Source organism: Schistocerca nitens, chromosome 2 (genome assembly GCF_023898315.1).
Source record: "Schistocerca nitens isolate TAMUIC-IGC-003100 chromosome 2, iqSchNite1.1, whole genome shotgun sequence".
Lineage (NCBI taxonomy): Eukaryota > Metazoa > Arthropoda > Insecta > Orthoptera > Acrididae > Schistocerca > Schistocerca nitens.
In genome coordinates, this window is record NC_064615.1 from 314,829,338 (window position 1) to 314,844,131 (window position 14,794).

General features: G+C 43.0%; 1 protein-coding gene across 1 annotated transcript in view; it reads right to left on the reverse strand.

The window, feature by feature from the left end:
- LOC126236083 (ATP-binding cassette sub-family C member 4-like) overlaps window positions 1-14,794 on the reverse strand; it is a 251,908-nt gene that overhangs the window by 139,526 nt on the left and 97,588 nt on the right. Inside the window, exon 6 of the mRNA XM_049945146.1 lies at window positions 7,408-7,564. Within this exon, the coding sequence (XP_049801103.1) occupies window positions 7,408-7,564 (157 nt within the window). The remainder of the gene's footprint in view (window positions 1-7,407; window positions 7,565-14,794) is intronic.

Genomic DNA, 14,794 nt, shown 5'->3' on the forward strand with positions numbered 1-14,794 from the left:
GTCTGCCAAGTAAGTAAAGGTACGATGATTTAATTAATATATTAAACCAATAACAGGTCAATTTTTAGGGATCTGTCAAAAAGGTTAATACTATTTTCGTGGAGCCTCTCTCTCCGTCTGCCTATCCGACCGTCCATATACTACTCTGAGCTGGTATGTTCAAAACAGCGTTTTTAATTACGAATTAAGAACATTTCAATACGCTTTCAAATCAAACACGTTTTATTAAAGTATTTCAATCAGTGTTTAAAGGGGAGGTGGGGTGGGGGGGGGGGGTTGGAGTGGGGGTCTGAATTTTTAAAAAAATAAACTTCACGTAATTACCATACGTCCCTCAAGGAAAGAGGTTCGGAGCAGTGATGGGCGGCCGATATATGAATAAACCGGGCCGCTATGTGCGGATCTGTGTGACGAACATGTTGAACGCTGTGTCGGTACATCAGATAATCGTTTCGTTTGTGCGCGGCTCTGTTTGCACATGTTTTCACGTTTTACTTTTTCACTGGCGCGCGCGAATATACGAACACTGCTGTGCACCTACGAGCACACTTGCATTCTGAGCACTTCTTTGCTGTTCTGCTCCGTTCTGCGGCGCGCGTTTGTATGTGCGGCGCGGCGAGTCCGCGCTGGATGTGGCTCAGGAATCATCATGCTAATACCGTTTAGCACTGTCTCTAGCCTTGATATATGCCTCAGTTCGGCGAGAAAAGAAGTCTTCAAGTTTTTTTATGTAAGACAACTGCAGGTGAAGCCATTCATGAATGATCAGCTCCCGCAGGAGTAAAAAAACTGCGGCGATGTAAGTTGCTGTATTTCACATACTACACCGAATAGTCCCAGACATTTTCTTTAGGTTTAAGAAAGGCTGATTTAGCGGGCCAGTACATATGCGATAGAATGCCTGCATGTTCATGTTCATCAGACCAGGAGCGCGTAGGTACTGCGTCGCGAAAACGAGTTACCTTGGAAAAAGTGAGTATCCACATCGTACTGATCATGAAGACGTAGGAGGAAGGGCAACATTTGGCCTCCGAGAATGTTGAAATAAACATTACGGTAACCTGAATGAGTGGGCCCAATACATGATACTAAAAACATATGCAAAACCTCGCCTCTAGCCTGGACTACACCCTCTGCGGGTTAAACGACCCATTGGGTGGTCGGTGCATTCGCAGCCTTGCAAAAATAGGTAAAATCACGACACGTCGCACTAATCAACACGCCTCCAGTCAGGTATTATCCAGTGTTGGGCGTTGTTTGGTCCACTGATCACGCGCTGCTTTGTGGCAATGTGAGCAATGGCCTTTGGTGAGCTACATGACACTATGCAATTTTCTTCGCAAAGTTCGCTCAAAAACATAAAAATACGTCTTACACCATTCCTTGACACGTTGGACAGTCCGCGTCGGTAAACCAGCAAATCGAGCACATTCGTTCACGACGTGGTTTTGGGCACGTCAGAACACGATAGTACCAATCTAACATTGTCGCATCTCTACATCGACCCATCTTATTGCGCTGATTCCATACACCTCACTGGAACATACCACTTCACTGCCATTACTTGCTTGGTGGTGGGTCAATGGCCAACTGGTGCCAGTTCTATACTATCTACAACATGATTAATATTTCGTCCTGTGAGAGTATGTAAGATATTTACAGTATGCAGCTTACGGCATATATCTTGCGACTTGCAGGGGACGAACTAAGTGTAGAAGCACACTATCTGATCAAAAATATCCAGAGCCCCCATTACTAGACATTAATTGGGAGTGTATCCACACTTCGCCTTTATAACCACTTAACTCTGCTGGGGATACTTTCAGTGAGGTGTCGGAATGTCCGTTGGGGAATGGCAGCCCATTCGTTTCAGTAGCTTGAGCCACAGAAGATAGTTACTTTTGACACTGGAGTCTCGAGCTAAGGAACATTATAACTCTTCTCAAAGGTGTTCAGCTGGGTTTAGGTCGGGACTGAGCTCTGGCCAGTTCGTTTCAGGGACGTTATTGTCCACAATCCATTGGCTCAATGATGTTGCCTTATGAAAGGGTGCACTGTCATGTTGATGCGATCAGTCATCGCCTCCGAACTGTTTCTTTAATGTACGCAGTACTAAATGCTTTACAGTCTGTTCATATCCTTCTACAATTAGCGTTTTATGAAGCATAATAACGAGGCCTCACCGTAACCACCTCTGTACTTCTCTGTCGGCACTCTACATACCGCCAAGTAACATTCTCAGCAATTCGCCAAACGTTTCCATCGGATTGCCACAGGATGTAGCATGATTCATCACCCCAAAACACTTTTTTCCAGTCATCCACTGTCGCTCCTCTTTACATCACCTCGAGTGTCATTAGGCACTGACTACAGATATAGTAGTGTGGCTTGTATACTATTGCAACCAATCCGTTCTAACTCCTTAGCTAGCTGGACTGCTGGTAGCAATTTGAAACTCAAGAGTGACTCCATCTGATTTCAAGCGATTTTTTTTTTTTTTTGCAACCACCTCCTGTAATGCTCGAAGGTCCCTCTCCATCATTACATGGGGTCTAACCGGTCTTGGTTTAGCTGTGCTTGTTGCTTTGCGTTTTCACTCTACCATCACACCAACAGCTGACTTGGGCACCATTAGAGGAGTTGAAATATCGGCGATACATGTGTTACTAAATGACATCCAATGACTAGTCCATGTTCGAAGTCAAAGAGCGTTGGTTACCGACTCATTTTGCTGTCACTGTTTCTCTACTGGCAACACTCCGAGCTTCCTTTTATACTGGTGGGGGTCCTCCTCTCGTGGCACCTAGAGAACATTCCGCATTACATAGGAGTGTTCATATACTTTTGGACAGAGTGTGTACTGGTTTGATTCAGCTTTATGGATGGGACCTTAGGTGCGTTCAGCTGTATCATGAATGGATTTCAAAATAACAGCTTATTAAGTGAACAAGTGTTTCAGGAGAAAAGCAACAGACGTTACGATGTCGTACTATGGACTATTATGCTGTAACACATACTATGCCGTGGACAATTTTCAAGATTTGGAACTTATGCCATTTGCCAGCTTCGGCTTTGGTTGGAAGCGTCTGATGTCTTGACAAAGTATGTTGTCGTTCTTCAGAGGAATGGGAACTACTTGCAGCAGGACGGAACCCCTGCCGTGGCATGCCATGCCGCACTAGGATACATCAACAGTGTCGTCACAATCGATTCTGTATTTATGCGCGGCTACTATGTCACTTATGTCTTCTCTACTCGACTACTTTGTTGCTTCTGATAATGACCGAAATTTACAGGTAAAGAAAAAGTAATGGCATTTCTTGTGCGCTCATTTTGCGAACCGCGTTTGCCGACGTCGTCATACACTTTCACAAGGCTTACGCACAATATCTGTCTGTGGTGTAGATGGCAGTATGTGATTATGTAGCTGATAGTACAGATTGTCGAATTAAATCGGGTGATGCTAAGGGAATTGGATTAGGAACTGAGACACAAAGTAGTAAATGAGTTTTGCTATTTGGGAGGCAAAATAACTGATTGTGGTCGAAGTAGAGAGGATATAAAATGTAGACTGGCAATGGCAAGGAAAGCGAAGAATGTTAATGAGATTTGTAAACCAATACTCCCTTTGATGCTGAAGTCACTTGTTACTGTCTGCCTTGCAAAGGATAAAATAGTAAACGTTAATTAAAGTGCAAATCTTCTGAACAAACTGTGTGGAAAAAAATGTGAGATGAGTCCTAGAATCCAAAAGTAAAACGCATTTTTCGTAAGGAAAATGGACCTTCGCACAGGGGTGCATTGACAGCAGTACTGTGTGCCACTCCCATTTTGAGGCCCAGCAAGACTCACCCTGCGGTCGTAAAGTGTCTATAGGACTGAAAAGCTATTGGCAGCGACTTCGTAATGTACACCCCTAAAAGGTTCACGTAAACAGGTTACCATAACATAATCGCTCAGATATCACACTGCACGCAGCGTAACTACGTCGCAACAGCATCCTACACACTAAGTGCCAGTTTCCTGCCCTTGTGATTGTGCTGGTTTCTGTATAGTTTACACCCGCAATACTACGCCTTATGGAGCCTATATACACTCCTGGAAATGGAAAAAAGAACACATTGACACCGGTCTGTCAGACCCACCATACTTGCTCCGGACACTGCGAGAGGGCTGTACAAGCAATGATCACACGCACGGCACAGCGGACACACCAGGAACCGCGGTGTTGGCCGTCGAATGGCGCTAGCTGCGCAGCATTTGTGCACCGCCGCCGTCAGTGTCAGCCAGTTTGCCGTGGCATACGGAGCTCCATCGCAGTCTTTAACACTGGTAGCATGCCACGACAGCGTGGACGTGAACCGTATGTGCAGTTGACGGACTTTGAGCGAGGGCGTATAGTGGGCATGCGGGAGGCCGGGTGGACGTACCGCCGAATTGCTCAACACGTGGGGCGTGAGGTCTCCACAGTACATCGATGTTGTCGCCAGTGGTCGGCGGAAGGTGCACGTGCCCGTCGACCTGGGACCGGACCGCAGCGACGCACGGATGCACGCTAAGACCGCAGGATCCTACGCAGTGCCGTAGGGGACCGCACCGCCACTTCTCAGCAAATTAGGGACACTGTTGCTCCTGGGGTATCGGCGAGGACCATTCGCAACCGTCTCCATGAAGCTGGGCTACGGTCCCGCACACCGTTAGGCCGTCTTCCGCTCACGCCCCAACATCGTGCAGCCCGCCTCCAGTGGTGTCGCGACAGGCGTAAATGGAGGGACGAATGGAGACGTGTCGTCTTCAGCGATGAGAGTCGCTTCTGCCTTGGTGCCAATGATGGTCGTATGCGTATTTGGCGCCGTGCAGGTGAGCGCCACAATCAGGACTGCATACGACCGAGGCACACAGGGCCAACACCCGGCATCATGGTGTGGGGAGCGATCTCCTACACTGGCCGTACACCACTGGTGATCGTCGAGGGGACACTGAATAGTGCACGGTACATCCAAACCGTCATCGAACCCATCGTTCTACCATTCCTAGACCGGCAAGGGAACTTGCTGTTCCAACAGGACAATGCACGTCCGCATGTATCCCGTGCCACCCAACGTGCTCTAGAAGGTGTAAGTCAACTACCCTGGCCAGCAAGATCTCCGGATCTGTCCCCCATTGAGCATGTTTGGGACTGGATGAAGCGTCGTCTCACGCGGTCTGCACGTCCAGCACGAACGCTGGTCCAACTGAGACGCCAGGTGGAAATGGCATGGCAAGCCGTTCCACAGGACTACATCCAGCATCTCTACGATCGTCTCCTTGGGAGAATAGCAGCCTGCATTGCTGCGAAAGGTGGATATACACTGTACTAGTGCCGACATTGTGCATGCTCTGTTGCCTGTGTCTATGTGCCTGTGGTTCTGTCAGTGTGATCATGTGATGTATCTGACCCCAGGAATGTGTCAATAAAGTTTCCCCTTCCTGGGACAATGAATTCACGGTGTTCTTATTTCAATTTCCATGAGTGTAGTTGCAGTCTATGGCCATAAGACGTTTTGGGAACGTCGTCAAAAGTCCAATGTAGGTGTTGACGGGCACAGGCGAGGAGTAAAGCTTTGTATCGAGCAGTCATCAAGGGTGCAAGAGTAGGTCTTGTGTTCCGGAAGTCTATATCGATGATATTTCGTTGAATGGTTCGCACGCTGACACTTGTTGATGACTCTGCATTGAAACCTGCAGCAATTTGCGGAAGGTTTGCACTTCTGTCACGTTGAAAGATTCTTTCAGTCGTCGTTGGACCCGTTCTTGCAGCATCTTTTTCAGATGTCTGAGATTTGATGTTTTACAGAATTCCTGATGTTCATGGTACACTCGTGAAATGGTCGTACGGTAAAATCCCCACTTCATCGCTACCTCAGAGATGCTGTTTCCCATCGCTCGTGCGCCGACTATAACACCACGTACAAACTCAAATCTTGATAACGTGCCATTGTATCAGCAGTAACCCATCTAACAACTGCGCCAGACACTTGTCTTGTATAGTCTGTGCCGCCTGTAGCGCCGTATTCTGCCTGTTTACACCTATCTGCATTTGAATGCGCATGCTTGTACCAGTTTCTTTGGCGCTTCAGAGTATATGTATTATCTACGTACGGCTAACAACACAGGCTGTAGAACCGGCAGTAGGTAGATGTAGTTGAGATACCAGTTTTCCATCATACTGGATATCGAGACACTCCATCCAGTTAATTACTGCAGTTGTTACGTCTAAGAAATCTCTACAGGATCCCATGAATTTTCTTTTTGGCCAGTCGTTCAAAATTTACGCAAGTCTCTGTTCCAATTTTCTACAGTCGCATTGATCATAATCGGTAATTCCCCACTTGTGTAGCATTGCTTTGGTCGCGGCGTGACCAGTTCTGATACAGTTTGCGCGCTGTGTGTGTGTGTGTGTGTGTGTGTGTGTGTGTGTGTGTGTGTGTGTGTGTGTGTGTGTGTGTGTGCTCTCTCTCTTTAGCCCACCTCTGTATACCTGCAGAGTTGCCACACAGCTGAACGATTGGAGGGCTGTGGAGATGTTTGTTCCACGCAACCTATCGCACCGGTCCGCCTATGAATGGGTAACGCAGGCGCTTTGTCAAGAGGCACAAACTCTTCGTACTTCTATGTACAGCCCGAGTAGATCTCACGAATAGCTACCACGAAATGCAAGACAAATATAAGATACTAACAAATGGGTACGTGACCACATATATGATGATGGAAATTGCTCTAATTTCTCCTCACATTTGGTAGTAGTAGTCTTCGCTCGCTCTCTATGTCTCAACTATCTGTAATTTCGTTTTGAACCTGTAACTCAATTTTACTGCATGTTGAAGCAAACTGCTAGTCATTCTGCGGTTCGGCCTGCCGCACTTGCTGAAGTTCGAAAATTAACCAACTATGTCACCGAGATTGGCTCCAGCATTACGAGACAGAACCTTACACATTGAAACATGTTTTAGATCACGGCTAGTAACATCGAAATCACCATGGGCCTACATTAACAATGTTTAGTTACTTTTTTGATGCCGGACTATTTCGAAGTTAAAACTCAATTCCCTCGCGCTCGATGTTCAATATCTTAACGGTAGGCTTATTCACCTTCTTTCAACCATTGAGTATTTTCCTACAAGAACAATGTAATTAACCAATTCGTAAGTTTTGCAGAAAAATTACCTGTTCAGAATAGCCACTCACTAAAATGTCCCTTAATTATATTATAACCAGAAGTTTGATACGTTTATGTCAGTATATGTCCACTTCAAATGGTAATAAAAAGGAATTGTTACGGTGTACCATTGTTAAGCAAGATCAAGACAAATGTTCACCTACCACTGCAAACAGATTAGTTTAAGCGTGCCTACTGTGTATACGTACTTCCTGGACTGGGCGACCAGCTTAGCGAACGGCATCTCCCAGCCGTACATCTTGATAACACGCATGCCCGACACGATCTCGTTCATCAGTTTCATCCTCTCATCCGTCCGGATCGCCACTTCCTTGCGGTATTTGGCCGACAGCCTTCCGGTTATGTCTGCAAACAGAAAACAGGATCATCATCATCATCATCATCACACGAACAGAGGCAAATAAAGATTTTCCAACGAGTTGTAAGAAGTAGCGGTAGCCATTTCAGCACCAAAACGTATTCATGCGCAAACTGGAGAAGAAGAAATAAGATGAAAATCTGAGGGCGTGAAATTTGACCTGTTCCCACCGTGGTACTTTGACACATTAAAACACTGTGCCATCAGATGAGCCGCTCGTCTACTTGAGACCGGCCATAGTGAAATAAGAATAAAACCATCACAACAAGCGACTGGTCGCAGTTATTTCTGAAAACCTTTATTCGTCAAAATCACAATGTTCCGCATCAGTAGTGGAGAAAAGTTTTACCGTTTAAATGTTGCATAATCCGAGTCGTGAATTAGTAACCCTTTTGAAATCCAAACGAGGACTAAGTATCTTACTTTGAGAAGGATCTGCCATCGAAGATGTCTTAAATAATGAGACAGGCCGGTAATTATTAACACCTGGAGCCTGACAGAAGTATATTATACTCTGGAACTGTACCATATGATATTTATTGCACCTTAAATGATTACACTGCACATATGTGAGGAACAGGATTTCGCTAATTCGAGAGATAAACTGCGAGTTTTTAATTCTTAAAGAGTTAGTAACATTATTCATTTGTTTGACAGCATGGAATGATTGCGATTTGGCTGTATATATGTGACATTGCTTCATGCATATAACTCACATTCTTCGTTTTGAAAATATTCGCGGCAATTAATACAGTATTCTCTTATTCTTTGTCACCTATCTGCAGAAGCGATTGTTATACTAATTAAGTAATATGCGAACACTGAATACGAAGTGACAGCCATTAACTGTCCGCTGTCCGGATGCTCTGATTCGGATGACTGTTTTGAGACCAAATACAGCTGAATCACTAGTGAGGTGTTTCGTTTGCGATGAAACATTACGCCACATACTTGTGCACGCGGATCTATCTTAATTTTACTGAAACTCGTGTTTTCTGAGCGCGTGATTGTCTCGTGATGTTTCCACACTGGTTAAATATTGGTTCACCACGTTGTTGGTCGAACCGCAGGGCTTACATCGCGTCATTGTCCCAGATGTCTGAGGTCAGGTGGCCACGTGCGGCATTGCGCTAATTCACCGCTTAATACCTTTACGGCCTCGCTTATCGTGAGTAGGCCGACGAACCTCGTGTAGTACGGTGGAATACGAGGCGAGGGAACAGATGCTGTGTCATACATTTTTTAGGAGGCACAGAATACTAATGCTGTAGGTGTGTCTAGCAATTATTCCTTCCCCATATTCTCTCGAGAATGGTACGTTGAGGACGAAAACAATTTTTTTCTCTTCAAACATACTATTTAATGAGTGTTTAATGTTAAAAGTCTTGGCAATAATAGCGCACGATAGACGTAGAATTGACATTGATAGCAATGAAATTTTGTTTGCTTTTTTTTACAATCACAAATGCAAACTTGTCTGTCAAATACTTTTTTATACAGATTTTTGAACTAGTTGTGCTGTATGCCTCTTCAAATGTACAATATACAGGGTGGTCCATTGACAGTGACCGGGCCAAATATCTCACGAAATAAGCGTCAAACGAAAAAAACTACAAAGAACAAAACTCGTCTAGCTTGAAGGGGGAAAACAGATAGCGCTATGGTTGGCCCGCTAAATGGCGCTGCCATAGGTCAAACGGATATCAACTGCGTTTTTTTCAATAGGAACCCCCATTTTTTATCACATATTCGTGTAGTACGTAAAGAAATATGAATGTTTCAGTTGGGCCACTTTTTTTGCTTTGTGATAGATGGCGCTGTAATAGTCACAAACGTATAAATACATGGTATCACGTAACATTCCGCCAGTGCGGACAGTATTTGCTTCGTGATACATTACCCGTGTTAAAATGGACCGTTTACCAATTGCAGAAAAGGTCGGTATCGTATTGATGTATGGCTATTGTGATCAAAATGCCCAACGGGCGTGTGCTATGTATGATGCTCGGTATCCTGGACGAGATCATCCAAGTGCCCGGACTGTTCGCCGGATAGTTATGTTACTAAAGGAAACAGGAAGTGTTCAGCCACATGTGAAACGTCAACCACGACCTGCAACTAATGATGATGCCTAAGTAGGTTTTTTAGCTGCTGTCGCGGCTAATCTGCACATCAGTAACAGACAAATTGCGCAAGAATCGGGAATCTCAAAAACGTCGGTGTTGAGAATGCTACATCAACATCGATTGCACCCGTACCATATTGCTATGCACCAGGTATTGCATGGCGATGACTTTGCCCGTCGTGTACAGTTCTGCCACTGGGCACAAGAGAAATTACGGAACGATGACAGATTATTTGCACGCGTTCTATTTAGCGACGAAGCGTCATTCACCAACAGCGGTAACGTAAACCGGCATAATATGCACTGTTGGGCAACGGAAAATCCACGATGGCTGCGACAAGTGGAACATCAGCGACCTTGGCGGGTTAATGAATGGTGCGGCATTATGGGAGGAAGGATAATTGGCCCCCATTTTAACGATGGCACTCTAAATGGTGCAATGTATGCTGATTTCCTATATAATGTTCTACCGATGTTACTACAAGATGTTTCACTGCATGACAGAATGACGATGTACTTCCAACATCATGGATGTCCGGCACATAGCTCGCGCGCGGTTGAAGTGGTATTGAATAGCATATTTCATGACAGGTAGATTGGTCGTGTAAGCACCATACCGTGGCCCGCATGTTCACCGGATCTGACGTCCCCGGATTTCTTTCTGTGGGGAAAGTTGAAGGATATTTGCTATCGTGATCCACCGACAACGCCTGACAACATGCGTCAGCGCATTGTCAATGCATGTGCGAACATTACGGAAGGCGAACTACTCGCTGTTGAGAGGAATGTCGTTACAGGTATTGCCAAATGCATTGAGATTGACGGACATCTTTTTGAGCATTTATTGTATTAATGTGGTATTTACAGGTAATCACGCTGTAACAGCATGTGTTCTCAGACAAGTTCATTAAGGTACATATATCATATTGGAAGAACCGAAATAAAATGTTCAAACGTACCTACGTTCTGTATTTTAATTTAAGAACCTACCTTTAACCAACTGTTCGTCTAAAACTGTGAACCACATGTTTGTGACTATTACAGCACCATCTATCACAAAGCGAAAAAAGTGGTCCAACTGAAACATTCATATTTCTATACGTACTACACGAATGTGTAATAAAACATGGGTGTTTATTTAAAAAAACGCAGTTGATATCCGTTTGGCCTATAGCAGCGCCATCTAGCGGGCCAACCATAGCGCCATCTGGTTTCCCCTTCAAGCTAGACAAGTTTCGTTGTTTACAGTTTTTTCGTTTGATGCTTATTTCATGAGATATTTGGCCCGGTCACGATCAATGGACCACCCTGTATAGTACCGTGACAGCATGACATACTTTGACTATGTAAAGCTAATAATTCGTTCAAAACTGGTGAAGCTTCAGACGGCTTCTGGTGATGTTAGCTGTTGTAAGTAGGCTGTTTAGGTTTTTATATTGGTAACGCCACGTAGCGCTTTGTATGAAAATCACTGGCTGTGCTGTGTGCAGTCTGTGGCTGGTTGGCATTGTTGTAATACTGGCTATTGTAGTGTTGGGCAGCTGGATGTTAACAGCGCGCAGTGTTGCCAATTTAGCGACTTTGTCGCTAGAAATGGCGACTTTTGCATTCGTCTTAGCGACAAAAAAAACTTTAGCGACAAAAATTATTTAGCGACTTATTTGGCGACTTTTGGAGTACTGACGACTTTTGAAGTACAAATCAAAACTATTTTGGTCCAGTATTTTCATTAACAAAACTAAGATTTTAACAATATAATGTATACTACACTGACTTTGTTCTAGATTTACTGAGTTAAATTAAGGTCTTAGCAGATCATGTAGCATTGTTCAGCATTTAGTAAACCTGAATGTGGGAATTGCCTACAGAGTAAGAAAACCTTGACTATAGAACAATTCATTATTCATTACCCACTAGTCTGTTATCGTTGATAGCGTATTGACCTATAATTCTTCAACTTTTGAACTCCCTTTATTTTTCGAATTGACAAAAAACATACGTAATATTAAGTATAATAAAATACATTTCTGTCCAGCAACCACTAATTTTTCGAAATGTTAACTCGCAGTCAAATTATTACCACATGCACAGTGGTAACGCAAGAACAATTCGGTGGGGGTATCTCAGACATTATTACGTTTTAAACAATGAACAATAGGACTTATACCGAGTTACCGAGTGAGTAGATTGTTTCACGACCTCTAGTTCGCCTGAGTTTTAATGTATTTTCAGTGATTATAAATTGGTGAAATGTTGTGGTGGCTTACATAATGGATTTACCGCAGAGGAAGAAGCAGTGCACTCAAAAATATCGGGATGCGTGGGAAGCAGAACCTGAATTCAATGGGTGGCTGAAACGAGTCGTTGGAGACTTATCCAACGCAAGATGGCAAGCATGTGCAACAGAGTTTTGTGCTAAATTGTGTGATATTAGGAAGCATTCCAAAACTATTAAGCATAAACAAAAAATTGATTAAAAAAAACCACCTTACCTGTGAAAATTGTTCCGAAAACTACAGTTAGAATAGCAAGCAGAGCGGAAGGCGCCCTTTCTTTATTTATTGCTGAACATTGTTCTATTTTAGCTGTAGATCATTTAGGAATACTGCACAAGAAGGTATTTTCCTGTGATGAGGGCGCTAAGAACATGCAATTACATCGTACAAAGTGCACTAAGATTATAACTGAAGTTTTGGCTCCATATTTTACACAATCGTTGATTGAAGATATAGGTAACCAAAAATACAGTGTACTAATAGATGAATCCACAGATGTATCAATATCTAAAATGCTAGGCATCGTTATACGGTACTATAGTGTAAACAACCAAACCATTAGATCAGCATTTCTCAAACTCGCTGTAGTAGAAACTGCAGATGCACGAAATCTGGCTGCTGTTCTTGAGAATTCTTTGAAAGATGTCAAACTTCCAATCGCTAATACGTTAGGAATTGGCACAGATAATGCTTCTGCAATGGTCGGTATAAACAATGGGCTTTTCGAACAACTCAAGAGAGAATATGGTTTGAAGCATTTGGTATTGATCCGTTGCATTTGTCACTCTCTTCAGCTTGCAGTTTCGCACGCCTCAATGAATACCATACCTAGAAACAGAGTTTCTTGTATGGGAAACCTACAATTGGTTCTCCATTTCACCCAAAAGACAAGAGGAATATAAAAAGGTTGATGAGACAGCAAATTGTGGAAAACAGCCACTAAAAATTTTGAAGGTCTGTGCAACACGTTGGCTTTTAATTGAACCAGCAATACGAAGACTTCCGTAGCAGTGGGAAGAACTAAAGCTACATTTTTCACTTGCCATGGTTCAAGACAATTGTTACACTGCTGATCTTTTGTACAAGATGTATTGTGACGAATCAAATCATCTTTACATGTTTTACCTTAAACATGCAGACGTACAAATAGCAATAAAAGCTTTTGAAGGAGAAGACAATGACCCCACTAAATTACTAGATACACTTGTATTTCTCATGCAGTCACTCGGACAAAACATAGTTTTTCCAACTGTTGATTTGTTGGCAACACCAGTTCCAAGCGAATATATGTACGCAAATCCGAACCTTGGCTTTATGTTTGAACATAAATTGTCTGAGTCAAGTTTGAAGTTTTTAGAAAAGATGCATTCAGTTTAGTCTGAAACTCATAAAAGAAATTCAACAAAGACTGCCAAGTAACGTTACGATCCTGAAAAAAATATCAATGCTGAATGTTGAAAAAACTCAAAGTGAATAAAAATGCTGTAGCGGATGTAGCCAAAGAATTGGGTTTTAGTGGCGATTTCATAGACGGTATGCTGCAAGAATGGCACAATATCAACTTCATTAGGTGGAATAACACTGCTAAAACTGTTCGATTTTGGAGTGAGGTTTTGCAGTATAAAAATGCCGCAGGGGAGAATCCTTTTTCTTTGATTTCACTGCTAGCAATGACAGTTCTATGCCTACCGCATTCAAATGCAGAAGTGGAAAGAATATTCAGTTCTATGAACATTATAAAAACTAAACAACGTTACAGATTATCGTTAAAGACAATTAATGCTTTGATCATATTGAGAGACCAGCTGAAGAAACAAAAAGATTGTGCATCTTTTGACATACCGTCAGACGTATTGGAGCTTATTGGAAGGAATAAAAGTTACTCTTATGCGACAAACCCAGTCGAACTGCAACATCTTTTGAGCGACGTTCAACCCTCTACATCAACTATAGTTCTGTCAGAGCATGAAACAGAAGAGTTATTCGATCTTCTGAGTGACGACGATGAATAGCACAGTATGTATATATTTTGTAACCTAATTTGAGTTCTTGCTTTCTTTTGTTACAAATATAGTTGTATATTTCTAGTATATTTGAATACTGTGATTGAAACAACAATTTATGTGTTGGGTCAACTATGATAACACGTTTAATTACACGTTAGCGTATTTTATATGTATGTTGTTGCAAGCGATGCGTCATTTAATTAAGACAATATAGCAATTACGTATGAGAATTTTTATTAATATTTTATTACCCCCCCTCCCACTGGCTTATTGCACCATTCACAGGACAAAATTTTCAGTACACCCTAGTAAAATCAGTTTTAGCGCCTTTCTAGCGACTTGGGTTTTTTAGAGTTGGCAACACTGACAGCGCGTAGCGTTGCGCAGTTGGAGGTGAGCCGCCAGCAGTGGAGGATGTGGGGGGAGAGATGGCGGAATTTTGAGAGCGGACGATCTGGACGTGTGTCCATCAGAAAGAGTAAATTTGTAATATTGGATATCATGGACTGATATATATATATATTATCACTTTTGAACACTATTAAGGTAAATACATTGATTGTTCTCTATCAAAATCTTTCTTTTCCTAACTATGCCTATCAGTAGTTAGTGCCTTCAGTAGTTTGAATCTTTTATTTAGCTGGCAGTATTGGCGCTCGTTGTATTGAGTAGTTCGAGTAACTAAGATTTTTTGTGGGGTAAGTGATTTTTGAAACGCATAGGTTAATTTAGTCAGGGCCATTCTCTTGCAGGGATTATTGAAAGTCAGATTGCGTTGCGCTAAAAAATTTTGTGAGTCAGTTTAAGCAC